Raw genomic sequence first — 27,987 nt, forward strand, 5'->3', positions numbered from 1 at the left:
AATCCAGCCAAAACCATTAGCAACAGAATTCAGGATTGATCTTTTTGGGTTACTCACAGATGATATGCTGAAGGGAAATGAGTTCGATTTGGAAAAGGACAGTTTCTGGCACTTTCTAACCTCTGAATGTTGTTTAATGAATGCAAAGCTTGCCTGTAGAGCGAAGCTTCCTGAGCAGTGTTGTGCAGGCCACCCTGGCTGCAGAGGGGGAGTCCTGCTGCTTCAGCTGGGACCAGGAGCATCCCTGTAGTTGTGCCCTGCACAGTGAATGTTGCCTCACTGGCTAGTGCAGGCACAGCCCTGCTTACTGACAGCCTGGGGGGGCTTACCAGAGCACCACCAGGCTGGCTCACTGAAGATGGACAGAAGCACAGAAATAGTATTTTTGTAGTAAAAACCTGTGTTGTAGTGCATGTTAAAGAAGCAGTTAAATTTAACTGGCTGAGATGTGAGCTCAGTCTTTTTCAGACACAATGTTTGCATGATCTTCAGTGATCATCCCTGGAATTTAGGAGGGATGGTCTTCCATGGGTTTCAGAGTTAGTTGAAGCCTTTTGCCTGATTTTTTTTTATATACACTTGCCTCCAAACTTTTATGATTGAGTTTACATTAAATCTTGCTGATCTTGTAATGAAGGTTTTCTCCCAATCATTTTCTTAATTTAAGAAGCTTATCACTAGGAGTCAGGCATTAGTGCTTGTCATCTTACTTTGCCATTTCTTGGGGTTCTTGCCAGCTGATACTCATATAGGTACATAATGTACACAGACAAAATATTGTGACTCCTACATTGAAAGTATTTGCTTGACTCAGGCAAGGAATGTGTATTACAGGAAAGTGTTGAGCTTTTAAATTTAATCCCTTAGGATGCTGTATTTGTTTCTTCATTCTTTAACCAAATCTTGTCCAATATTTTTGTTTTGTTTTGTTCCCCTAAGACCTATTTTCATACTTTCTAGTAGAGCCTTTAGGAACAGTGTTGTGGTTCTGTTCTTCTACAGTGCTTACGTTAAGAATAGTAGCTAAACCAAGAGAATTATGAAAGAGGTTCATGAAATCAGTGGCTCCGTTAAATGAGCTCTGACTATTTTTTCTTGTTATTCTTAGTAACTGTACGAGTATATTTGTCCTATATTTGTCTGCTTGCAAAATAATTAATTTTCATTACATAGCCACCATTCTTTTTGAAATGTAATGGGGGACACAAAATTATTTCCTTGGGCAATTGTTTTATTTTAACAACAACAACAAAAAGTGAAATGCCTACTCTGGTCTGTAGCATGGTAGTCCAATGCACAGCATGTTTCTAAATTAAATGTTAAATCAGGAATAGTCGCTGCTGAGATGGCATGCTGTATATTAACATCATTGGCAAGGAGCACAAGCAAAATAAAGAATTTCAACCCGTTTAAGAGAACTTTTCATCTTTCTCTGCCAGTGTGGTTTTAAAGTTGAGCTCAAGCTCTGTGTTTTTGTTTGTTGTTAAATGCCCTATTGAGTTTCTGAAAATGTGCCTATGTATTTCTTCAAGTCTGTGGTGAGATTGCTTCTCTGTTTCCCATTAGAGATGGCACCATCATTTGATTTGTCTTCCCACATAGCCAGAGTCTGCATGGTCTTTGGGAACTAACTCCAAAGTTCTTATATTTAGCTCCTCTGAAGGAGATGCTGATATTTTTTCAGCTTAGATTTCTTCTTCACATCTTACTAGAGGAATGATGCAAGCCTTGAAAATTTCTTATAAATAACATACTATGAATTAAATAATCAGGTGAAGTGATTGTTCAGGATACTTCTAAAGCAGCACAACTGCTTGTAGCTGCTCTGAATAACCTCTGTTTTCTTAGAATTGGGATATTAGTATACTGTGTCTTCAAGGGTTTGTTGGGGGTGGGTTTTTTGACTATAAGGAACAGCTTTACATAGAAAATATTCTGGGTATTTGTGATAACTGCTGTCTTCATCAGCTGCCTGGGCAGATAACTGCGCACCACTGCATTTGACTGTAAATATGTGCAAAATGTTTGCATGTGTCTGTGCACGATACACTAGCAATATAGAACTATTTGCCTCCACATGACAGCTCTTTGGCAGTATATGCATTAGTCTTTCTTTTCAAAAGGAAATAAAAAATACTACAGCCAGGCATATCTACCAGGAAACTTTGGGGGACTTACAGCCAAATTACTATCTTACAACACTAACACTTCCAAAAAACGAAACGTGGATCATTAAGTAAAACCAGATAGAACTTATGTTTACACTGAAATTTTGTGGTCTTGATTCCATGTGCGTTAGGTCTTTGTTCTGTATCATTTAGTGGAAAAATCTGAAAGGGAGGTGGAACCACCAAGTCATAGATTCATAGCTAAAGTAGAAAGACATTTTCATGTGGTCCAACTGCTTCAGATTCTGAGACTGAGCCATAATTACAACCATTAACTTTTACTACAGATGTGACTCATCACCCTGAGGGCTGCTTTAAGAAACCAGCTGTATGTATAAACCTGTATTTTGCTTTGTAGCATGATGTGCTGGGGCAGAAATGTAAGCATCTTATTACATAAGGCTCTAGTGGGTGGAGTTCAGCAGAGTGCTCCCTGCAGGGGGAACATATGAAGGAGAAAGATCTCTTTATGTTGAGCTGCTGCAAGAAGCAGAGTAAGTTGGCAAGCTGATAGAACAAGCTGACTTGCAGGCTGCAGTGCCAGCGCAGTTAATTACGGTCCTGCAGGGCTGTATCAGCTGTGTTACTGTTGGTTTGCCACATGCTGTACTGCGCTTCCAGAAGTACACTGACTTCATCGGAATGGCAGGACAACATTGATTCTGGCAGAGCAATTTCAGTATCCGAGGGGCTGTACCCTGGAAGCATAGTGCCTAGGAGATTGGACAGTAATTTCCAAAGTTGTATAGTTACATAGTTTTGACTTTGGAGATTGGAACTGCTTCTTTCATGTATGGGCTATGCCTGAGTCTGGCCTTGTTATGCAACTGGAATGCTTATACTGTGTGCAGTTTTAATGCAGCTATGTGAGGTGCTTCAGAATTTACATGATTATTTACTTGTTATTTGAGATGCTGCAAAGAAAAGCCCATCATGACTTCATTAGCATGCTTGCTTTTAGCAAAAACCTATTAAATATAGAAAAGTTGAGCTTACATGTGGGATCCACATGGTTTTGTAAGTTGAAAATACATGTATGGATGATTCCTTACAAAAGGTAAATTTGAGTTTATTGAAATTGTAGTTAGAGACACAAGAAGTGCAAAACTGATTATATACAGCATATTTGTTATGATAAGCTTTTTAGTTGCCATCACATTCCTTCGGAAATAGAGCATGCATTTTTCCTTATTACTCCATACTTATTTGACTTGTGACTCTAAGCTGCCAATACCGAATGCATCTTTCACTTATTTTATCTTTATGTGATTACTTTCCATGGTCTTTTCGCAATCAAGTGTTATCGTACCCTTTTTTTTTTCCCAAAAAAATGTAGTCCAATGCAGTAGATGGCTAAACCTGGGTCTGAGTTGCTCATCTTTCCTTGTGTATTGGTGTGTGATACTGTGTGACTTTTGGCTAAGTTGTTGTGGTTTAATCCCAGTTAGCAACTGAGTCCCACGCAGCCGCTCATTCACCACCACCACCTCCCCCCACCCCCCACTGTGGGATGGGGGAGAGAACTGGAAGATAAACAAGAGAAAACACGTGGGTTGAGGTAAAGATGGTCTAATAGGTAAAGCAAAATCCATGCACACAAGCAAAGCAGAACGAAACAAGGAGTTAGCTGCTTCCCATCGGCAGGCAGGTGTTCAGCCATCTCCAGGAAGACAGGGCTTCCTCATGTAACAAGATACTTGGGAGACAAATGCCATCGGAGGAACATACCCCCTTCCTCCTCTTCCTCCCCCCAGCTTTATATGCTGAGCCTGACGCCATATGGTATGGATCCTTCAGTCAGTTGGGGCCGGCTGTGTCCCCTCCCAGCCTCTTGTGTTCCCTCAGCCTGCTTCTCTGGTGTGGAAGTAGAAAAGGCCTTGGCTGTGTGTAAGCTCTGCTCAGCAATAATGAAAACATCCCTGTATTGTCACACTGTTTTCAGCACAAATCCAAAACATAGCCTAATACCAGCTACTACGAAGAAAATTAACTCTATCCCAGGCAAAACCAGCACAGTTGCTTCTACGTACTTTAAGTCAGTCTTGTCAGGTAAACGCTTCTATTAAATAAATGTCAGAAAGATTGTAGTAAGTATAACATTGCATACTTTTTAATCTGTGCATGTAAATCTCAAAATGCTGTTTGTGCAGCATTAAAAACTTGCCTTTACAGTTTTCAATTTGTAAGGGTGGGATTAGACTGTGTTGTAATCTGAAGGAACTCTGTGTTTTATGTTGGTGGGGTTTTTTTGTTTGGTTGGGTTTGAGGTGTTTTTGTAATCAAAAAAAGCTGAAAGGAGGAAAAATAAGTAGCTCCACTGGCTAGGATCTCAGAACGCCGCTGAAATGGCAAGACTAACAATAATTTGAAGTTTCCAAATACTAGATGACTAAACCCAGCAAAAGACTGTGTCTTTTTTTACTCTAGGTCTGTAAGAAAAGGCTCATTTCTGGTAGAACTTCAGAAGGTGTTTCTAAGGGTATAGTTCACAAACTGTGTGTGGGTCGTCCTCAAGCGCTTCGTATCTAAAACTCGTAAAAGCTCATAGGCAATGACTGCTGCAAAATCCTGCTGTATCTTTTGAAACAGAAATGCCTGCCTTCGTTGTAGGCCCAGCATAATGATACGATGTTTACCAAAGTTCACTACTTGTGAGCTACTGCAGGATGATGTTAGAGTATGACAGCTCTTCTGGCTTCGTATGAGGTTTATTATAAACAAGTGACAGGCAGGTTACTCTGAAGTAAAATTGATCCAGACAACATACCTGTGACAGGGTATTCACACTGGTGTCCGTGGAATACTTCTAATATTGGCAGTGTTGCCAAATTATAGCTGTTTGTCATCATCTCATTATTTTTACTTCTTTCATTTCCCCTGGGTATATGCCTCATTAATCTGGTTTTTCATATCCATCATCGTTTCAGTATTATCTTTTTTTTTTACCTGACACAGTTGTCATTTCATTATGCAAATCAAGCAGTTTTATTCTCTTGCAGATGTGCTGTTCTCTCAGTTATGAAATGGTAGCTGCCATTAGTTAGGATGAGGCAATAACAAAATATTTGAGGATGTTATAATGTACTTTAGAACTTCTTGAAACAGAACAGGTGTCCACCTCAACAGTCAGCAGAACATCTATAAAAAAAAAAATAATCTCTGTTTTCATTTTTAATTCACAAGCTTTTGCATAGCAATGCTCTGAGTTTGTTTGTCCTGGAAAGCTGCTAGTGGTGTGCAGTGTTTGATTACATTTAACCAAGATGGACATCAGCGTGATGCTTCTCAGTTGCGTAGAACTGGTCTACAGCAAAGCAACCAAGTGCAAGGCTAACTGAAATCTGATTAGCAGAAGAAATTGGTCAAGTAGGATTTGGAAGTATAAAGTTGTGGTCTGCCAGTCATGCAGAGTTTGCTTGTCTTGCTTGAGTAGTCTGTTCTGCTGTCCTGGTTCACCACGCTCTCCCTTCTCCCCCTTGTCCCTTCAGTAACACTTTGGCTGCATAGCTTTGGGCATAGCCATGGTGTTCGATGATCGGGCATCTTCAAACTCACAGAATCTGGGGATGGGCTCTTGTCTCAAGAGCCAAAATGCTTCGACAACTAGATTCTTTTTACAGATGTGGCCAGCTAATTAACCTGCAAGCCAAACAGCCTGGATTTCTCTAAAAAGTGCTGCTTTGGTGTCCTGCTGCAGAATACAGTCTGTCACGTTGCTGCTGCCCATTATTGGGCCAGAGTACAGTCCTATGCAGCTGGATGTGCTACCTAGCCGGAGATCAGAAAGGGCTTGAAAAGCATAATGTGTTGGTTTGGTGAGGGTCTGCAGTAGGCGCAGATGGTTTAAAAGCCTTGCTGTATTTGGCATCTAGGAACAGTGATGTGAATTAGAAGTTTCCCTCTGTACTCATTAAGAGTTTTATCATTAACCTCTACATCTGCTATACTTTGGTCATTGTCTCTACAACATGCACGTGTGCAATATCATCAGGCCTTCAGGATGAACCTATTCTATTGTGCATCCTTTGATACTATTAAAGGATTTTTTTGTGTCATTATTTACTGTTATCAATGTGACAAGAAGGTTATTTGCATATCTGCCTGATGGATTAGGTTGTCATTTTTCCAGGGAAATATTTTATGTAATGTAGCGCTAACCTGGTTTTTGAGTTAGCCTTTCTAAATGTTGATATTTTCTGGACTTTTTTTTTTTTTTTTTTTTTTTAGGACCAAAGAAATCTGTAACATACAGTATGAAGAAACTATATAAAATGACAAAGGGATGGTTAAGGAAGACATCTTGAGTCTTGGCATACTGTGTATGGGTAAATAAATGGTACTTTTTCTCTAAATATTTTGCAGATGTTGCTTTGCCTACTTGAGAAGATTAAAGTGAGTTTAAGAAGTCTGTTCTAATAATTTACATGCCAAATTTTGCTACTAAAATAGGATTTTTTTGTTAGTGGGGGAAGGTTTGATGGTAATTGGGCAAAGGAATTATATTCTGTAAATTCTGAAATGAATTTTCCTTTGTACTATAGCTTGGATTTTCAGAAACCCTGAGTTAAAAAGATTGCTTGTACATATGAATTAAAACCCAAAGACACTCATTTTCTATGTATTGCTAGCTTTATTTTCCAAAATACCCTCAGACTCTTTGAAAATATTCACTGTCCCAATGTTAGTTCTTTCAGGAGCTTATGGAATGGGAGAGTCCATTGAGTTTTAAGTAGATATGAAACTGTCCTCTCAAAACCACATTATTTCTGCACTTACAAGTTCATCCTTAGAATTCTTCTGAAGATGCTTACTGGGTGCTTCTGCAGGGTAGACTTCATCAAAAGTAAATTTTTTTTCTCAGATGTGTGACATTCTGAATCAAAGAACTTCAACAATTGATGTTCAGTGTGGGAGAGTGTTTGAAATGACAGGCTTGGCAGGTATCAGATCTTTTCATAAAAACTGTTTCATGAAAACTCATGTTCCTTTCATGAGGCTGAGGTGACAACTGCCCAGCTCATGGCTAAGCATTGTCAGAAGTGTCACAGTTGGAAGGAAAGGCACACTTTCAGTGACCTTCAGGATCTACTTGTGCAGATTTATGAAATACCTGTTATTTGGCAGAAGAGTCTAAGTGCTTTAAAGTTGGGAATTTTATGAACAAAACTACCTATTTTTGATTCTTCTATTATTTTTTTTCCTGAGAATCCTGTCCACAAAAATAAAACTTATTCTCCCTTGCTTTTAGCTAAACTAGAGAAAAATGGACTTTTACATAGCATGTTATATTAATCATGCCATTAAAGGATGAATATTTCTGGCTGTATTCATGTGTGATGCAGTAAATTTGGAATATCTGTTGTAAATAGAATATTTTTTGCACTGAGTCAGGTGGGTTTGCCAATTTTGTATGTTTTTCTTAATATGAATAAATTGAGAGAACACTTCATTTTATTTGTGAGAGTGTTATTGATAAAAATAATTTAAAGGTAAAAAATGGAAATAAAGTGTCTCTCCTGGTTAGCACTTTTTTTTATTGTGTATTATGTGATTAGTAGGGCCATCTCTCAAGCTACATTTGATTTAGTGCTCCCGCATAAAAAAAATATTGGAATGAAATTGGCTGTTAATTGTTTCCAGGGAGCAGTTCAAAGCATAAATTTAAGTAAGAAGACAGAAAATACATTATTGTATGTAATATGACTCATTCAGGCTTACTTTAATCGCATGGTAACTTTTAAATATTGAGTATTCTAAAATATTTGCGTTTAAAGTGGCAAAAATTTGATTCCAGAGTCGAGAAATAAACGTGTCCCTTTTTTAATATTTTCTTGGAAAATATTATTACTGTGACATTGTACTTTTCTAAAGTCGTAGGCAGATTCCTAACACTTTGCGATATCCATTGACAATAGATCTAAAATCTGAGACAAATCCCCTCAGATGTCCCTTTTCTGATATTAGAAGGCTGACTAGCCTTTTTACGGTGGCATATTCTGCAAAAGAAGCGATTTCAGCTAGAGAATGTCTGAGTGCATAGGGACATTCTCTGTCCCTATTAGTAAGAGGCCAAAATCCCCCATTTTAAAAGTTTATATTATACGAAATAGAGCTAGAGAATTTAAGCCACTGCTTAAATTAAATTAACCTTGGGTTTTGGCTGGATCTTTTTGTTTGCATGAAGAGGTTCCTTTCTGGATAATCTAGAAGTCTTTTATACAAAATACACCCTATCCACCTTAAAATTAACTTCATATGCAGTGAAAACTTGAAACAGCCATACAATTTTTTACATTTCAGCATAAGCTGTAGTAAAAAAGAAATCTGAAATCAGATGTTGACTTACTTAGGTATGCTCGGTGGAAAATTCTTAAGAACAGAGAATACTGATCCCAGTGGTAGAAACAGACTCGGACAGATACAAAGCTTTTGGCCAAATGAACAGCACGAGAAAAGATTCAGGATGGAGTCATGAAAATAGTTACCAGGTAAGAAGTGCAGTGCTGGCAGAACTGCCCGATTTAGTGATCAAATGAAGTAACGGCTTTCATTTTTAGTCCCAAATGAAGTACACTGTAGGGTGAACTGCATATGGGCAGGAGAATGGACAAAAGTGATTTTTACACCAGCAATTTAGTGTTAGCAAATTTTTAGTAGCGTCCGCTGTATTATTTGGGGGGGCGGTGGGGAGAGTCCTCATCTGTGAAAGTTTTAGGATACAAAAAAAAATTGGGAACTGAAATTGACAACACATAATGTATTAACTCCTTGTAGGAAACAGGACAATTTAAAAAATAAATCTTTGCATGAATAGTTAGCATAATTATTTATTCATTTATTTTTACTGTAACTGAATCTTTTAAATCTTTTATGTTCCGGGCTTTCTTTTGTAGTCGTGTTTGTTTTCTTTTAAGGCTGTGTGGGAAAAGGGTCTGAGTGAGCCTCAACACTTTCTAAAGGAGATGATGATCACCGCTGGTGAGGATTTATCCTTGATAAATTCAGCAAGATCACTCTCGGTGAAATTGTGTTTTTCTGTGTGTGCGTGTGAATTCTGTTCCTATAGTCAACATTTTGAAAATTAATACTGTAAGCAGAAAAATACAGGTTTTGTGTTTTTAAAAAAATGCCAATTGCTGCACACTGGATTGTTAGAAACCTATTCCATGTACTGGATATATTACTCAATAATTCAGACTAAATAACTAAAATGTTACTCCAAATTTTGTCTCATTTATCTCCTCTTTACGTCTGTAAAAGAAAATTTAACTATTGCATTTTTGTGATTCCCATAATTCTCTCAAGGATGCAGGCTTTCCTAGGTACTGTAAAAAATGTGTGAGTTGAGAGGGAAGAAAAGAGGGGACATCTGTGGTGCACAGAGCAAAAACTTATCCTTAGAATAAGCAATATGACCAAACTAAAAAGAACAAAAAGTAGGCAGTGGTAAAACTAGACACTTGCCTTTTAGGCAGCTCATTCCTTCCTCCTATAATAGTGCGGTTAGGTGAAGTTTTACGTCATGAGCCATACTGGGAAGCACTATCATTGAATAAAACCATCCTTCCCAGCCTGTTTTTTTTTTCTTTTTTTGTTGGTTGGGTTTTTGGGTTTTTTTTCCTTCTTTTTTCTTTACAAAAAGGTGAGGATGGGGCTTTTAAAACCTGGTTAAATAACAGCACCACAGGATGTGAAACCACTGGCTCATAAATTATAACTGCTTCAAGCACTGGTTGAGAGAGATCATGTGTCATAAGGTTGTCCAACATCTGGTTGAGAATTCTTACTAGCAAAGCATTTAATCAAATATTTGACTTAAAATGCATACGTTACTACCATTATTGAATAGGTATGTAATTCCTTTTTTAGTCTAATGGCAAGATACACCTTGGGCTTAAATTTATAGAAGTAAACATTTTTTTTAAGATGTACGTGATGTCTCAGTACAGCTGGGACACTGCTGAGCCCCTCCTGGGACATGGCTGCAGCATAAGTGAAGGCTGGATTCTAACAGCTTGTTCCCTTTGATGGTTATTTGCTACCTTGAAATTGTGGCTTTCCCTTTTATTGAGAGAGGGTACCTTGGAGATGTGTGCACACCAGAACTTCAAATAGACTGTCCTACAAGGATATCTTGCATCCTAAGAGGCTTGGTGTTTCTGCTTCTCTGCAGTTTCTCACCGCTGCTAAGTTTGGGGGATGAGCAGCAGTTAACTAGAATTTTTTAACTGATGAAATGCAGTTGTAACTCTAGAGAAGCATTTAAGAGTAGCTTGCTTTTAAAAGCCGTTAGCAATACCGTTAAAGATAATGTTCTGAGTATTGAAGACACATTTTAGGGTGGTTTTGGTGTTTCAAAAGGTGCATGCTATTGAAATGGTGGTTCAAAACATCAGAAGTCGATTACAAGTCAGTCTGATGTGTGAGAATGAGTTGGCCTCAGCTCCCGTAGTGCAACAGCTATCTTCCTTCTGAACCTTGCTGGCTAAGCAAGGGCATTTATTCAAGAAATAATGTTCTCATAGAAAAAAGTAGGAATGTACTGCTTGCTGTTTAGCAGCTAATTAAACATTTTTATGTGCAGCAGATGCTGTATGGCGTCAAACCCTCCCAACCTTTAAACTGTTTGTCGTGCTGCCAGTGGGTTGGTCCTTCCCTTTACAGGTGTTACTTTACTGCAGCGTTTGCCTGCAATCTGAACTGGCCGTGTTTGTCTTGCATGGCTGAAATACCCATTGCATATCTTGATTTGGCTTTATGAACTTTCTTTGTGTATAGTAATATAATGGGTCATTTCTTGCTCTTTGGAGAGAGTTTTGCAAATCCCAGTTTAATAGTTCCTAGTTTACTCCATCTGTTGATACATTGCCAGTGTTCAAGCCTGTGCAGTAAATCTTGGTGAGACCTAAGAAAGTCCTTCCTCATCATCCATATAGGCTGAAATCTTAAACTGTATTCTGTTCTGTAAATCATTTATCTCTGTGCTTTTTAAAAAGTGGCCTACCTTTCCCCTTGAGGCCATTGGTCTTGAATGTATTTGTTTTTTTGGCAGAGCGCCATGAATGAATCAGCCTAGAGCAGCTTGCAGTCTGAGCTCCTCTCTATTGTTAATGTAAAATACTTTATGCAGTGGTTACAACGTTTTGCTATGTAAAACTTTTAAGAGAAGAGAGATTGATTTCAGACTTGTTAGTTGCTTTTGAAGTTCCTCAGCAGTATGTGGAAATGATTTCTTACGGTCGTACAGCTGTAATCCACTAAAATGACTAGTGATTGTTGCACGGGAAGTTAGTACATGGGACTATGTTACTAACTCCTTGTCGTAATGAGGTGTGTTTGTTCTTTCACAGAAAACAGTCACTTTAGCTTTTCATTCCATTTGTAACTTTCCTGTTTATACCTTCCTGCTTGATTTCCATACTGCTTTATTGTTTTATTGTTTCCCTTCTTGACTTAGTCTTTCATTTTGTTCTTCAGACATCCCTCTTTTCTAGTTTGGCCGTTCCACCATGGATACTGTTTCATGCTCCATCCCCTTTTTTCCTGTCTAACAGTGCTTTCATTAAAGGCAACCAGGCAGATGATTTATTTCTTGATGTCTTAAAAGGCTTCTTTGTAATGAAGAGCCTGGACCCAATCAAACTACTAAGGATTTCCGTAGGTGAGTCAGCAGCATGGGCCTAGCTGCTCTGAGGTCGACAGTGCCAGTGAAGTATGTAACTAGCTCATGTTTCAGAGGGAATAAACTAGATGACACAGGATGAATGGAAAATCAAAATGTGACTGGATGCATATCCATAGATTCTGGTTTCCCCTTTTCTTTACAGTCCTTAATCTTGTTATTGTGTCCCTTTATTAACTTGCCGACTATTGCTGACAACCCATTTGGCTAGCAGCATTATGTTTGGCTGCTCCTAAACTTAAGATTTGAGGAGTACATAAAACCGCACCACACAGGACACTGACTTCCTCCACCAACATACGTAAGATTTGTTCTTTATTGCTTGCTCATTTCCCCTTTTTCCAAGTATTTGAGGCGTGAGTTCCTCCAGGTGGCTGGCTATGTGACCCTTCAAATACCGGCTGTATTGCACACACCTGACTTTGTTTCAACTGCAGAGCCTGTATTTCTCACCTGTGCTTCAGTGAGGTTTCTCTTTAGATTTGGTTGACCTTCAATGTCAGTGATTTGACTAACAGATGGAGAGTAACAGCTGCAGCCTTACCATAAACAAGGTGCCTCTAGGTAGGGTACAGCTGAACAAGCGTGATTGCTTTCTATTACTGAGCTGGACTTCGTAGTATCCCGTAGCGTCCTGATGTTTGCCACAAGCACCTGTGCCAGCTTGGGAGGATAAAGATGGATACAGAGGATGGTATCCCTGCGTAGCTTAGGGAACTGAACTGTAAGGTCCATGTTCTTTAAATCAATTGAGGAGGTAACGCTAGAGCCTGTTCCAACTTGGGAAACTTCAGAATAAACATAGCACTTGGTGACTGTCCAGTAGAGGGGGATCCAAGCAGGGTGGTGACTCATGCCTTTTCCCAGCAATTAATTTAAAAATAGAATTTGAAATTGAAATATACTTTGAAGGTCAGAATGTCAGGGTCAGTGTGTGTCTGATAGTTTTTCATGGGTAAGGTGGTGACAGAGGACAAAGCATTCTTCATTTTCAGATTCACTTCTGCCAGCCATATATTCTGAATGCATAGAAAATGAATTTTATTTGTATTACCTACTGCAGGAAAAAGACATGTTACCTTTGTATAGCCATTCTCTGGTATATTTTTTTGTTTGAGTGAACAGCTGCCCTGTAACGCTTGATACTGTGGTTTCATAAACTTTTGCAGTGACCTTATTTACCTGTGTTTCTAGATAAAAATCTGCAGCACAGTTGCCAACTGATCCTGAACTTAATGGCTGCTTTAGGGAGAGGCTGTAATCATTTTACTCTTGCATGTTTTAACCTCTTACTCAGACTTGTTAAATCAGAAATGTTAAGAAAGGGATTAAGTTTTAGTGCATGAACAGGAAGCTTCAGACTATACATTCTGAAATTATTCATGAAAACTCTAAATATTTCAGTTACATCTTTAATCTAATAACTTGTCATTTTTGCTTTAAGAACCCAGCATCCTGCCAAAACCTTTTCATAAATGGTGGTGGATGGCTATTTTGACAGTTAGGCACTTTTTTTCCTGGGAAAATGAAGGTCATGCAGCCACAAAGACCAATATTCTGATCTGACTGAAACTTCATGTAAGTGCAATGGCTGTAGAGGGTTCTTTGTCGTTTTACATTTGAATAGAATTTGATTCTTAGGAGTTTGCAACCACAAGGGACTGTCTTTAAAAACAAAACATAAATAAATAAATAAATGGTCATAACACTGTCTTTTAGTTCCTTCACTGGCCTGTGTTGTACCATGAGACCTTCTTTGAAGGACTTGAGCCTGATGTTTAAAATGACTTCCCTACTCAATTAAACAAGCTAAGTAAATAGTTAAGTATCTCATTTTGGCTTTATTGAATTAATTTGTATTACTTCTCTTACATCAAATCTGTCTAGCTTTATTGTATAACCGGTGAATTTGAACGGTTGTGTTCCCACACAGTGGATTATTTTTTTAATCTGCCTCCTGCCAAAGTTTCTCCAAACCTCCTATTTTAAAATTAGTGAAGCATGAGAAAGGGGCATTGAGTGTTTTTCTGGTTTTGTTTGTGGTTTTGTTTTTTTTCTTTTAATGTTGCCATCCTCAAGTTTTCTTGCTGTTATGCAGTGATGAAATGTCTGGCTGACTCCCCGTACAAGACAATAGTGAGAGCCAAGAAGTTAGTAGCATCCTAGAATGCTTCAAGAAGTGCTGCAGGAGTGATACAAAGCAGCCTACCAGTGTCTCTCATGATGCTGTTGCAGTGCTTCAGCATTACAGTCTGGGACAAGGCTTTTTGAAACTAGATTATTTTTACAATAAAATCTAGCCAATCTCTTCCTGCCACCCCCATTGCCTCCAAAGTCTGGCATTGGGGCATACATCCTACAAGATCAGATTGTGCACATTCTACACACTCACTACTAACTCTGACCCTGCATCCTTGGATTAGAAATTTGCCAAGTAGAAGGCTTGAGTCTGTAGCACTTTGTACAAACTCACATTCAAACTGTCAGACAATGGTGGATGATGAAACTACATCACTGTGCTTTAAATTCCTATGACATTTTAAAGTGGATTACATTTAAAGGTTGTACTTGCATAGGTGTTTTTAAAGTACCTGTTTCCTTCTGCTTTACTTCTTGTTGTTTAAAGAATGTCTTCTCTTTTCCTTGTCTAGTTAATTTGTGCCTAATTTCAGCAAAATTCTCTTTCCCATGTAGAATTGAAAACGAGTATGTTATTTGTATTAAAAACAACAGGAAAAAAAACCAAAACAAACTCAAACCCTTCTACCCTCCTGAGTTCAGGACTCAAATGATCTGATGGCTGGCGGATGTTCCCCTTGTATTTGCGCAGCTGCCTCAGTAGTGTCTTCCAGCCCCGTCTCAATCCCTGAGGGACTGCAGGCAGCAAGGCTGCACCGGTGTCACCTGCAGCCTTCTGCAAGCCATTCAGCAACCACAGCGGTTACAGCACATCTGGAAACCTGAGGAGAAAGCCCACTTGCTCTGGTGAGGTAACAGACCTTAGTCGAGAAATCGCTAGTCAGTAGGAATTTCAAGTCCTCAATAATTACCAGGGTCACAGTGTACAAGCTATGGAGTTGGCACATAGAAACACTATTAAAGTTGGTGCGAGTATTTTCGTCCGACAGATGGGACTAAACTTGATTCTTCCAGTGTGATTTCCCTGATGCTCCTTTGAGCTGACAGTTGGGGATGTTTAAGAGGGCTTTAGACAGTCTTCTGGTGTCCAGTTGCTTTAGGCAGGCATATTACTTTTGTCCAGTGACCTACTGCTGGTGTCTTTGGTTTAGAAGAAATTCTGGTGACTGAACAACCTTTTCTTACAACCTTGAAATGTATGTAAATTATGTAATTTACAATGAGTTACTATGTAAACTCTTAAAACAATCTTGCATCTAATCATGAACTGCAACCTGTTCGTGACTTTAATGATTCCAGTTGCACTAAAGTTTTTCTTGTCTTATGTGAAAGTTAGGATACAAATCTAGTAGGGAGTTAAATCTATTATATGCATAAATGTACTGCACAGGAAGAGGGGAAGAATCAGAAATACATTACTCTGAATATATACCTACATTTGTGTATCACTGATTATACTGACCTTTCTTTTATGCTGAATTTGCCAACCAGAGTTTTGCTGTGAACCAGTTGGGGTCATTTTATTGGTGTTTGACAAAACTTCAACAAATTAAAACCAGTGAGTTATGGCCAAAGAGTGCTTTTAATTTGTTAAACTGATACTCTGTTTTTCTTCTTTTTTTTCCCTTCCCCCCATCCCCCGCTATCTTGTCTGTCTTCATCTTATGGGAACATCCATAGGGTGGAATCTTCCTCTTCTCTAGAACAAAGCAAGCAAAAAGTACCTGTGGTTAAATGTTCTGAAAGAACAGAGTTAATGGTGTTCATATTTCTGTTTGACTCTGAAAGTATCTCATTGTTTGCTTGAAGATTATGCTGCTGTTATGACCCTGCTCCAACTGAAATTATACTGTCTCTTTTAATCTTCCTTTGGATGATGGTGCAGACAATTATGAAGAGGGCAAGCTTTGTCTTGAAGCAGGTAATAAATAACCATCTCCATCAACTTAAAGTTTGGATCAACTTGTCTGTCTGGAATTACTGCAATTTAACACATTATGGTCTAATGAAATAATAAACTATCTTCAAAAAAATTTAAAGTGCCTTTTTAAATCTTATGTGCTACGGTGTTTTGAATTTGAGTCTGGTTTTATATAAGATAGCTTTGAGGTGCAGTGCAAATGAATCTAGGTTTTTGCAGGGGAGACTTTTAGATTCAGAGTTTAGCAGTGTTAGCATTGAAGAAAAGATGTTTGCTGGTGTAAAAATTAACCTATTTTATTAAAAGAAGATGTGGATAGATGGGAGGCGTGCATTATAATTGTACTGACAGAATCTGTGAAGCCATGGCATACCTTATTAAGCCTGTGACCAATAATGGTGTTCTGTGATAGCTTTGGAAGAAGTGTTTGCTTCTGGCACAAACTCGGTCATCTTTGTGCAGAGTTTAGTGTATCTTGGGCTTCTCTTCAGGCAACTTCATGCCTTCCTGTCTGTTGTAACAGAAGTATCTGTGTTGCTCCTGTTTGAAAAACAAAAGTGAGATTGCAGTAAGAAATTGGAATAACTCTTATGAATTCTTCTTTTACATGCAGTGAATGCCAGCTGGCAAATTACTTCCTCAAATGGGCACCTAAAGGAAAAAGACCATCTCCTTTGTAGCTTCACACTTGTATTGTAGATCGGAGTAACACATGGCATGTGCCCCCTGCTGCTAGGTTTACAAGCTGAAATCACTTGAAAATACTTTAACAAAACAAGTTTGAGTCCCTTTCCCTATGGAGTATCCACCTCTAGTTAACACTGAAGTCTTTCACAATAGTAAGGCGTATCACTGCTGCAGCCCACATGTAGGGAGATAACTTGCCCAAGGCATTTTTAACCAACATTATAGTGGAAATGTTTTATTTTCTTGGTTGGTCAGATGTCAGGCTTAATTTCAATAATAATTACAAGATTAATGGTTGAGTAGGGTCTGTAGAACTGGACCATCAGATCTCCCTATGGACTGCAACTGCACTTGACAGAATACCTTTTTTATCCCCTTTGCTTTCAGGTCCTTTGCCTCCTCTATATTTAAGAAAAAAATAAATTGTAAAACAAGTTGTGCAACAGTGGTAACTGTTCAAAGCAATTAATCACAATATGCCCAGAAATGACCTAGCAGCTTTTGTTGCTCATGAAATATTGGTGTCTTTCCGTGAAACTGTGCTGACGCATTGTTCTACATAAACCATGTGCAGTGGGCCCAGAGGATGTGGGCTGTTACACAGATTCAGGGTAGCAAATCTTTGCTCAGCAAGCATCCTGCACAGCAGGAAAGTGGGGAGACGTTGCTGATGCTGCCACAGCCGAGATGCACAGTCATTCACAATTGTGACTCCCTTGTGCATTGGTTAAATCTTCTGTTGCATTGGCTATGCTGTATGCAGAATGTCACTAATTTTTCAGGGATTAGTATATATGTGGCGCAGGAGTGGCTACCCGAGTCTTCTGTCCCAGGATTAAAATCGAACCTTAGGTGCTCTGCTTGGGTGCCTGAGTTTGGGCTGAGGCCCTACTTTTGTTTCAGTTCAGGTACAAACCCTCAACTATCTCGGTCAGTTTTTGTGTTTGAGCAAATTGTGTTTTTGCTGGTGTCAGTGTCAGCAAAGAGCCTTTGACATAATTCACTTATGAAGTGCACGCAAAAAGAAACCCAAATTTTAACACCCAAGCAAACCAAAATATGGTTCATCACACAAGATTGGTTTTGCTTTACTAATTTGTGAATTTGCCTTTTGAACAGCTTGGCTAAGCATTAGCATCTGTTGAGTTCAGCAGCTTCAACAAGGTTTTCTTATGGTGCATTAGCTGTTAAGATTTGTTTTCAAAGATTTCCAGTGTTTGACAACTTGCACTTTCTTTTTTTTTTTTTTCAACAAACATTGACACCTAATTTCAGTGGGAAAGTCTGTCTGTACTGGCAGTGTTTGCCCAGGAATGCACAGGGTCATCGATTCCAGAAAGCTGATGTTGGCTCCGACTCTTTAGATGTTTAATAAATATCCTGTTCTAAAACTTTTGCTGGGAGCTGTAATGGCTTATCCAAAGGATCAAAAGCTGTTTTGACCTTTCCTTTTTCAAGCTCCTCCTTGTCCCAGGAGCTCTGTGTCTTTAAACAAAGAAACCGTTCCTACCTCTTCCCCTCCAGCTGTTATAAACAGGAGTGGTATACTTTTTCTTGAAGATACATATTAAAAAGCTTTGTAATTAGTCTGCAGCAGTTGATTCCAGTGGTATGTACCAATGTCGATTTCAGATATTTTCTCAGTGCCTGTGGCTTTGTTTTCCACATTTCATAGGATTTTTCATGTTCTTCTTTCCCCCCCCCCTCAAATAATTTTTACATTACTATTTTGACAACCATTTTTCCAACTATTAGATCATCAAACTCCTGTTCTGCTTGCTGGGAATGAGAATATTTTCCAGTAGTCTATTAGTACAATATCAACTTTAAAAAATATAAACCCCCCTAGCATATATTGTTATAAATGTCATCGATGAAGAGTTTATGAAATATATAAAATAATGTTTATGGTTGTTATTAGACTATATGCCTTTCATTTTTTTAGCAACTGAGATCTTTCTACTAGATGTGCTAAGTGCATTGAGTCTAAATCTGGGTTTCATTTAGTGTTTGGAATGTGGTTTTGGCTTCCCTTGGATGGCCCTGGGATCTCATGACCTGTCCTTGCAAGGATATGAAAATACTTGAATATCAGTTATTCTTGCACGATTTGGATAGATTTTTAAATCGGAACTGGACGGCACAGACCCTTCGTGGATTCGGAATCTTTCAAGGAATTGAGATGCAGGGCGTGTTGGTTCATCCCTGGCCGTTCCCTTCCGTGCAGCCTCCCACGCCACTTGGCCGGGCTGCTGCTTTGGCTGCTCCTCTGGGTAAACGTGGGAGCTGTGCTCTCTCCACTACTCCATACATAAATCCCAGTTTCAGGATCTAACATAAACCTTGCTGTGTCTTGGTACTTCTTTTTTTCCTTGAGGAAACGCAGACGGTTGTGCTGCCATTTATATACTGGGGCATTTGTTACATTAGCCTATACGTCTGTCACATGGAGAGGTAGGAGGAATGCCAGGAGCAGAACGCGGCTGAGACACTTTGTATTTCTGTTGCCCTGTGCTCTTTTCGGGTTCCACCGCAGAGCTGCAACCCTAAGGCTTTTTGTGGCAGGGCTGAGGTTCACGTGCCATCCCAGTCTTTCCCTTTGCAGTGGCCTCCCAAGAACTGCCTGCAGCAACCTCAGTTCCTTGGGGCTTTTGTAGAGGTAAAGCGGAGCTTTATGGGACCAGAATCTCTAAAGGTGACTGATGTTCAGTGCGAACAACACAGTGCGGTGCTTTCGTCTCTCTTTCTTCCTCTGTAACGAATGCACTGGCCGAGATGCCTGCTGCAGAGAACGGCATTGCCACCTTCTGCGGGCACTGGTAGAGCCTTAGCTCGGCTTCTGGGAAGGGGCTCATTCACGCGCACAAGCTGTCTGACGGTTTAATTTCATGAAATTACTCAAAGCGGGCATTTTAGCAAGAGATGCTCCTAAATTGCTCGAGTCTTGAACAAAACAACTTGGAAGGCAACTGCAAAGCACTGGGAATCGGCGGGAGGTGCCGGTATTCCAGTGGGAATTGCGCCGGGCGCTGGGGTCGGCTTTCGGGGGCAGGTGCATGTGGCGCTTCTCGCAGTAAGCTGGTTTTGAGGGACTGGGTTGTTGCGGTGGCTGGCAAACCTTTAGCCTTGTTGTAGGTGTAAACGGGCGCTCCATCCTCTGGAACTGGGAGTGTGGGAGCGCTTTGCTGACCACAGCGATGGCTCGGCATCGGTTCTACAGGAGCCTGGCTTCTGGCAGCTTGCTGGAGTGGGAGCGCAAGATGGGATGCACTGCAGGAGCGCGGGCAGTAAGCAGGACAGAAGGAAAATGCTGGATCTGCACCAACGGAGGGCCCTCATGGCACCAAGTGCACTGCGGGCATCAGCCCCAGCCCCCCTGCAGCATGTGGCCTGCCCGCAGCGCTGGCTTTCCATCGCTTGTGCCTGTATTTTTAATGCTGCCTGTATTTTAGTTGTGCGTGTAAGCCAGCCCGCTCCCCGCACGCGGAACGAGGGTGCCTTTTCACCGGGACAGCGTGCAGGGTGTCGCTGCTGGCAGAAGCCGCTTTGTTCGCAGGGGAGGCGTTACTGCGGTGGCCCTGGACTTCTAGAAAAGATTTGCAAGGTCTGCTTCTGTTCCCGGCCAGGGGGCAGCGGCTGTCCTGCGGTTCGGTTTTCCTGTGGCGGTGGGGCGCACCCGCAGACATGCACCAGCTGACACACATACACACACACACAGACCCAGACCGACACACAGACACGCACTGATGCACATGCACAGACACGCACACTCACTCACGCAGACACACACTTACGCAGACACACGCAGGCACACTCACGCAGACACACGCACAACACATGCAGAGACACACTGACACGCACACGCAGACACGCACAGACCCACCCCGCCCCCGCCCGGGGCAGCCCCGGCCCCGCTCCCCCCCGCCCCCGCTGCCGGGTCGCGCTCTGGGCGCGGGGCGGGGCAGCCCCAGCTCCGCTCCCCCCGGGCCGCCGGCGCCGCGCTCTCCCTACCTGCGAGGATGTGATGTCAGCGCTCATTACCCTAATTATGCTGAGCTCATAGCCGGGCCCGGCCAATGCGGCCGCCCCGCTCTCCCCACCTGCTAGGAGGAGAATTCCATCATTCCTGGGATTCCTCCCCGGGCCGTGCAGCGAGCGGCGCCGGGGCCAGCGGCGCCGGGGCTCGCCGCGCCTGCTCCGCTCCGCTGCCGGGCTGCTGGCCCGGCAGTAAACAAACAGCCCTCCGCCCCCCGGCCCGCTCCCCTGCCCTGCCCTCCCCGCCCGCGGCCGCCGCCGCCCCAGCCACGCCGCCGCCGCCGGCCCGGGAGCACGCTGGTGAGTGAGCGGGGCAGCGGCCCCTGCGGCCGGGCGGGCCGGCGGCCGAGCGCGGAGCCCGGCTGGGAAGTCGGCGGCGGGAGGACGGGGACAGGTGGCCCCGGGCGGGGGTGGCCGGCCCCGCTGCTCCGGCGCTCGGCCGGCGGGAGGCGCGGGGCGCTGCGGGGAGCGGCGGCGGGGCGGGGGAGCGGCGGCCCGGAGGCGCTGACAGGCGGGCGGTCGCCCTGGCGGGACGGGGCAGCCCCTGGGCGCTGCGGGACTTCCCCGGGCCGGCGGAGCCGAGCCTGCCCGGGGCGGGGGGAGCCGCGGCGGCCCGCGGGGCTGTGAGGGAAGGACGGCGGGGCCGGCCGGGCCCTTCCCGCGGGGCTGTGAGGGAAGGACGGCGGGGCCGGCCGGGCCCTTCCCGCGGGGCTGTGAGGGAAGGACGGCGGGGCCGGCCGGGCCCTTCCCCGCGGCCCGCCCGGGCCCGCTCTGCTGGCGGCGGACGGCGGGGCCGGCCCCGGCCCCGGGGCGTTCTGCCGGGGGAGGGCCGGCGGCCGCGGTCTCGGGCCCCGCCTGCCCGGGCGGCCGCGGGTGCCGCTGGCGGGGCCAGGTGCGCTGCCGGGGGACATCCCCACCGAAGCTCCTGGCGAACGGGGCGAGCGGCGAGCGCCTTGACTGCCATCTTACAGGCGCAGCTCGCTCCGGTGGAGCTGGTCTTTCTTACAGAGAAACCCCTGGGATGTCATCGTAGCGGGGGCCCTGGGGTGAGATCTGGAATGAGTGCGAAGGGCGCTGTCTCTGCATCTAGTATATTCCCTTTTTCAATGGCGTTTTGTTTTGTTTTGTTTTTCCTTCTCTTTTAATTTAATCTTGCAGTGGATTTTCGGTCGGTTCAGTCAAGCTGGCTTTATGTTTCCCAGATGTAATCAGAAGTAATGAATTTTCTGAGTCGAGCTGGCTGCGGCGACACAAGCGCACCCAGTTTCTGGAGACGCGAGGAATGGGGATGTAACAGCCCTTCCCAGTGACACTTGAGACCCCGTGGAGCCAGCTCACTTCCCTCTCCCTCTGTTGGTGTTTCAGAATTATCAGGAATGAGAAATAATGGACAATTTTTAATGAAACTAAAGAGGACTAATTGATGAAGAGCTCCAGGGTTGCTCCTGCGGGGTAATTTTTCTGATTAGGTTTTCTGTAACTTTAGAATGGGGGGGGTGGTGTTTAAAGAGCATTTCTCATAGAAGAACAAACTGTAGGCTGTGAAACCTGAGTGAAATTCTTGTTGCAGGCAGTGGTATTAAGAGCCCTTAAATCCAAAACTGTATAAAAATCTGGCAGCAATCTGCCTCTCCTGCCTTAATAATAGATGAACTTTTTTTTAAGGCTCTCCTCTAAACTTCTTGGCCTTTATTTGTATTTTCATGTCTGCAAACTTGTGAGGGTGTTTCTAAAGTAGAGTGTGTTTTGCTTAAATTCCCTACATCTCTCCTTCATCTCATTGATACACCAGTTACAGTCTTGATGCTTGGGATCAGGCTACAAGGCTTTTTGGGATCAGTTATAGGGGATTATCTTCAGTTAAGAATAAAACACAGATCTGGCCCATTAGACCCCTGGTAGAACCTGAGTGTCTGTGCTGTGCATTTTCATTGGTTTTTTTTTTTAAGCAAACTACTGGAAACTGAAACAGTTGTTGGTGAATCACCAGCATCTCCAACACAGGCTGTGGGGAATGGGGACAGGGTGTTTTCAGTGCGGGATGCTGTGCTGCTCGCCTGCCTTATCTCTGCTCAGTAACTATGCAGTGAGACCAGTGCTAGCTACCATGTAGCTTTTACACCCACTTTAGAGGAGGAATTAGGCCAGTCCCTAAGTAACGAGCACCCAGAAGTGGTGCTGCAAGGGGTAGATCTGACAGTCTGGTAGTATAAAACGTGGCTAGGAGCTAAAACAGGATGGAAAGTCATTGATACAGACCTTTGGGGCATGCTAACTGGAGAAGTGTGTTCACGTTATAAAACATCAGGAGGTTCTTGTTTCAGTATGTGTAGCTTTGATAACTAATACAATGTGGAGATGCTGAGAAGGTTAATTTGTTTTCATACATTTGAAAGTTTTCTATTATAAAAGGTAGTTTTGGTTCAGTTCTTTTTACTGTGGTTAGATGTTTCATAATATGTCTGCAGCAGAACGTGTAACGTACAGGATGGAGTGAGTGATCTTGCAGATACAAGGCATGGTCATGTTAAATTTTTCCATCTTTCAATTTCTTATGTTTTTTACCTTTCAGTTCAAATACCATCGCTAATAGCTTTCTCTTTAGAATGTTACCTTGTTAAGGTAATTTCATGGATTTAAGCAACAAGAAAGCAAAAAGCACAAGGTAAAATGCCAAAGCTTTGCTTTAAGCTTATAATTTTCTGCGTGATAAGTTAAATCATTAAGTTGTTTCTGCTTGAAGAGTTGCCTGTTCAAACACATTTTCCACGGGCAAAACAAGCATGGTAAAAAAGCCCACCAAAGTACTGAATGAATTCATTAAAAAAAACCAAAACAAAACAAAAAAAAAACCAAAAGGAAAAAAGTGGTATTTCTGTGATTCCTTTGGCTAAGTATCTTGAACTGAGCCTGAAGACTGTGAATTGTAAAGGCAGAAGGATGATCAGTGCTACATGGTAATCACAATCTAAACTGAGTGCTTACAGGTAATGTTTTGCATGGGCATCTCAGCACTGGAGGTCTGTATCCACAAGTAGCAGCTCTGATCTAAGTGCAGTTGAAGGAATTTAAACGTATTGTGGCTACTGCAGGCACATAGTGCAATGTGCTTATGGTTATTCACAGTACAAATATGCTTTACTCCTATCTTAAAAAAATAAAAGATGTTGACCCAGTTTGCATCAAACTCCTGCTTTATCTTCCTTTCCTCGGTAGACAATAGATTGTGCTGCTAAGTTGTGTCTGGATTGCCTTTTTGGAGTAGCTTCCATAAAATCATCCAGAGTTTCTTTCTCTAGGTACTTGTGGTTATGAATTTGACTGGGAGGTGCTGTATTTGTGTCTTCCTAGATGTGAGCTGCTTTTGGCCTATTTGACCACGCTCTTCAATTAATCTTGTTTTCCCTACACTTGTGTTTGTCTACGTTACTTCAGTCCACACTCTTGGTTGTTTCTCGAGGGTCTTGTTTTTGTCTCACTTTTTCATTGTTGTAATGGGCTTTGTTTATTAATTCTCTTCTTCCTCCAACCTTCTCTCCGTGATTTCAGCAGACATATGAATTCAAGTGCCAGATTTTTCTCTGCATCATTGAATGGCTCAGCCTTTCTCCTTGGCATCATGTAGGTGTCTATCTCTAGTTCACACTCAACAAGTTTGAGAGACCTCTTATTGGTGTCTGCTTTCAGATGTTTCTTATTAATGTGTTTGCAATGGCTCTGGGCAATGCTGCTATTCTGTTGGTCAGTCAGACCTGTAATCCAAGTATCTTCACGACTGTGACCTCTCTTTAGATCTTTATATCCAAACTAATGTCTAAATTATTCTGATTTTTCTTATCTGCACAGCGCGTGCGTTTTTTGTGCAGGCCTTTTGCTTTGATCACCCAACTTTTTCCTTGTTTCTGTCATCTAACTTGTTCCTTCATTTACTAATTAAGATCTGTTCTAGACAAAAGCCGTTATGTCTCCATAATGGAGACTACTGCCGCAAACATAATCTTTCATGTTTCTCCTTCACTTTCTGTCCTTTCACTTTCCTCACATTTAAAAAAAAAAATAAAGTTCTTCTCATTATTTCAAATCTTTCCTGACATAAGGCACTATGAATAATAATTTTTGTGGGATTGAATAAATGCCTTACTGTTCAGTCTGTAGTTAGTCTCTGGTGCCGGTTTCTTTACTGCCTGTTTACTTAAGTTTCAAGCAAACAACTTTAGGGTTTTTCCCCACCTGCTTTCCCTGGTGCTTGGAAGGTGCTGTATAAATCCATGAAATCACTTTACTGTTCATTTTCAAAAGCTTTAATTTCTCTGTAGTCTTCAGAAACATGTTAACAGCCATTTGTGAAGCTGAGGGTACTCTGTGTGCAAGGAACTTGCAAAAGCTTGGAAAGGAGAGGGAAAATAATTCAACAAAAAAACCCCCAAAAATGTTTTTATTACACTAATAGTGTGTTCTTCAAATGTGCCTAAAAGAACTTACAAGTGGATCAGTGTTTAGTTACTTTGTTTCATTTAGTTTCATTCATTAGTAACTCTCAGACATTGTATCTTTATGGTTTACCTTCTATGTCTTCACTGTTTTTTCAGAATGTTTCTTCGCGCCAATGTAGGCAAGATGATAGACTAGGGGAGTGTTGAGTGGAAGCAATAACTGATGAATAAAATGTCTGAGTAAGATATTAAACTAACATTTGAAATTACGGTAGATAAAAATATCTTGAACACTTGTTAAAGTGCCTTTGGCTTGTCTGTCTTTAACAGTTAAGATTTTGAAACAAGTAAGATGCTTAGGAAATTAGAACTATCCAGAGGAAGTGAAGTTTGTGGACTTGTATTTCACTAGTCACTTGTTTTCTCTTGTGAGATCTCGGTGTAGAGCAATATGTGCACATAAGCTAGAGTGTTGGGGTTTTATGGGGATACTTACAAAAATGCCGCTTTGGACTGGGTTAGTTTCTGCTGCATGGATGGGTTTCTGTGTCACACAGAGAATTAGCTGGCTTTTATCAGAAGTCTGCTTTTTAACTGCGTGTTTTTAAGAACCCTGGAAATTGAACTATTCTTTCATTTCTGAAAGGTGACTCCTTCGAGGATGATGACTGGGCTGTTCTCTGAAGGCTGCTTTGGAGAAGCTGTAGCAGTTGGTGTCCTTGCCAAGATAGAATTAGGCTTTTAAGCTTTGAGAAGATCTTAAGAGAAGATTCCTGTGGGCAACCTTTATTTCTTTCCCAAACTGCTATCCCTGACTTGTTAGATTAAAATATCCCTGTATCTATAAATTATATTGTTTGAAAAATAATCTAGAAGTTTATAGCTCCTTGAAGGTAAATTTTCGTAACTGTAAATGTGTTCAGGGTGTATAAAAAAAAAAAAAAAAAAATCACAACATGTACGGTATTGCACCCTGGCATGTGCAGATCCCTGTGTTGACAGCACCCCTTCAAAGAAGCTCTTGAATGAACACATCATTCTTCACAAGGCTTTAGCTATTAGGGAAATACTTCTTGCAGTTCACTCATGATATGAGCTTTAATAATATGCAAAGCTACAAAACTATATTGAAGGCAGTTTTAGTGAAGTTGGTTTTAAAGTGTCTAATTTCCTGAATAGAATTAAGACTTGGTTCCTGTTTCCTCCTCTCAGTAAGGACTTTTGTCACTGGCTAATTCTCTTACTAGGAGCATGTTCCGGAAAGGGATTGGGCATCTGCTATTCCTATTATTCAAATATTACTGAAAAACTTAAAGAAAACAGCAATTTGTTTTCAATAAAAGACATCTTAATATCCTTTGCATTGTTCTTTACCAAGAGGGTTTTTCTAAAGAATTGACCAAAAAGCTTTGTATTACTGTCTGAAATTTAGGACAAAGCTGGTTAGTACTTACTCATGGGTTAGCCATCAGTATGGTGTAGCAGCAGCATCTGATCAGACATATTTTAATCTTTTTTTCCAACTTAATTTTCACTCTGTTAGAGAAATTTGTGTGAGAGGGTCAGTAATCAGTAGTCTGGGGAGAAATAAAGTGCTGCAATTTAAACTCTAAGAAAACAAAAAGCAGGAAAAGAACCAAGCATCAAGGTCTAAGGGATCAAAGTGGACTGATGCTGAAGGCTTCTTTAGTGAACACTCTCTTTCAGAGCTTTGCTTTGATTTGGAAGAAAGTGTGGCCAAACGTGACACAAAGAAATATTTAATGAAAACAGGCTTAGTAAAATAAGAATCTGGGATCTTGTTTTCTAAAACCTGTTGCCCACGTACACTGTTTTAAAATGAAAGAGTTAACTGATTTTATAAGTTCAGTTAGGATACTGTTCTTTGAGCAAAAGCTAATTCTGACAGGGAGGGAGAATTCGTGGTTTTATCCTCAAGCGCTATACTTAATTATTTCAAGTATGTCTCTTCTTCTTGCACACTTCTATGGAAACAAGAGTGAATTTAATTCTTTATCGAAAGTATATATTTTTAAACTTAAAAATACTTTAAGAATCCTTTTCCTTATGCTTTCAAATCTGTGATTAGTTTTAAAGTGTTTGACATTATTTAGGAAGAGGGAGGGAGGATAGCGAGGTTTATTATTTATAGTGCAAAGTCAAGGAAATTGCTTCCCAAACATATGCTTATTGTTAAGTCTATATACATGTGTTTGAGATTTCTGTAGTTGCCACTACCATTTTTTCTTTTTTTTTTTTTAAGACCATACTGTAAAGTAGGTTACAGTAAACAGTTCTTATGACAGGATAGCATGCTAGTTTTGTGGGGAAAAACCCCAGCAAAATTGTTAGCAGTCCTGGGGTTTCTTTCTCCACTTGTTTTCTTAACAGTTCTGTCTATGCTGTTGCCACCTTATTTAAAAACACATATAAGCTGTTGGCTTTTCAACAAAAGCGTCTCGACAACATGTTATTCTCTTCTTTCCTTTCCCTTCCATATTTTTGGAACTTTATATTAGGAACTTGGGTTTTAGTTTTGAAGCCATTCGTGTGAAACGTTGACAGGCTTATATGAGCTGTAACATGATGCGTTTTTTCAGGCGAGTCCGAGTGCTGAAACGTGTGTTTTTATGTGATGGGGTTCATTTTTCAAGTATGGGAATTGTGTTGTAAGCAGAGAAAAACAGGGCAAAGCAGCTACTGAGGTGTGATTATGATTATACAAGTTATACTGTTCTGTCTGTGTCATTATATATACGCGTGCCCGGTGTTTCACTAGATGTTCATGAGTATGAAAATGTCTTAATGGCTTATAAGCTTTGGATGATTCTACTTTGGGCATGGGAGAGTGTGGGGTGCAAGTTTATTGAATATGGATCTTGAGCAATCTTACGCTCATGCCGAGCCAGCTGTCATCTTGAC

General features: G+C 41.3%; 2 protein-coding genes and 1 long non-coding RNA gene across 4 annotated transcripts in view; 2 read left to right on the top strand and 1 right to left on the bottom strand.

The window, feature by feature from the left end:
* Positions 1-15,588, top strand: part of TAMM41 (TAM41 mitochondrial translocator assembly and maintenance homolog) — a 33,327-nt gene extending 17,739 nt beyond the window's left edge. The window contains 2 exon segments of the mRNA XM_040592508.1: positions 6,396-6,493; positions 8,519-15,588. Coding sequence (XP_040448442.1) covers positions 6,396-6,472 — 77 coding nt within the window. The 3' untranslated portion in view covers positions 6,473-6,493; positions 8,519-15,588.
* A 25-nt stretch (positions 15,589-15,613) lies between these two features.
* On the bottom strand, positions 15,614-20,721 carry LOC121087468. Its single transcript, XR_005827627.1, has 3 exons — positions 20,609-20,721; positions 16,284-16,450; positions 15,614-15,688 (listed from the first exon to the last, which is right to left on the bottom strand). It is a non-coding gene; the product is annotated as an uncharacterized LOC121087468 (long non-coding RNA).
* A 98-nt stretch (positions 20,722-20,819) lies between these two features.
* Positions 20,820-27,987, top strand: part of VGLL4 (vestigial like family member 4) — a 91,981-nt gene continuing 84,813 nt past the window's right edge. Inside the window, exons 1-2 of one of the 2 annotated variants that reach the window (XM_040592511.1) lie at positions 20,890-20,932; positions 21,791-22,084. In XM_040592511.1, the coding sequence (XP_040448445.1) occupies positions 22,056-22,084 (29 nt within the window). In that variant the 5' untranslated portion in view covers positions 20,890-20,932; positions 21,791-22,055. Of the gene's footprint in view, positions 20,933-21,790; positions 22,085-27,987 lie in introns of both variants that reach the window. The other variant, XM_040592513.1, reaches the window with a different exon arrangement.

Source organism: Falco naumanni, chromosome 4 (assembly GCF_017639655.2).
Source record: "Falco naumanni isolate bFalNau1 chromosome 4, bFalNau1.pat, whole genome shotgun sequence".
Classification (NCBI taxonomy): Eukaryota; Metazoa; Chordata; class Aves; order Falconiformes; family Falconidae; genus Falco; species Falco naumanni.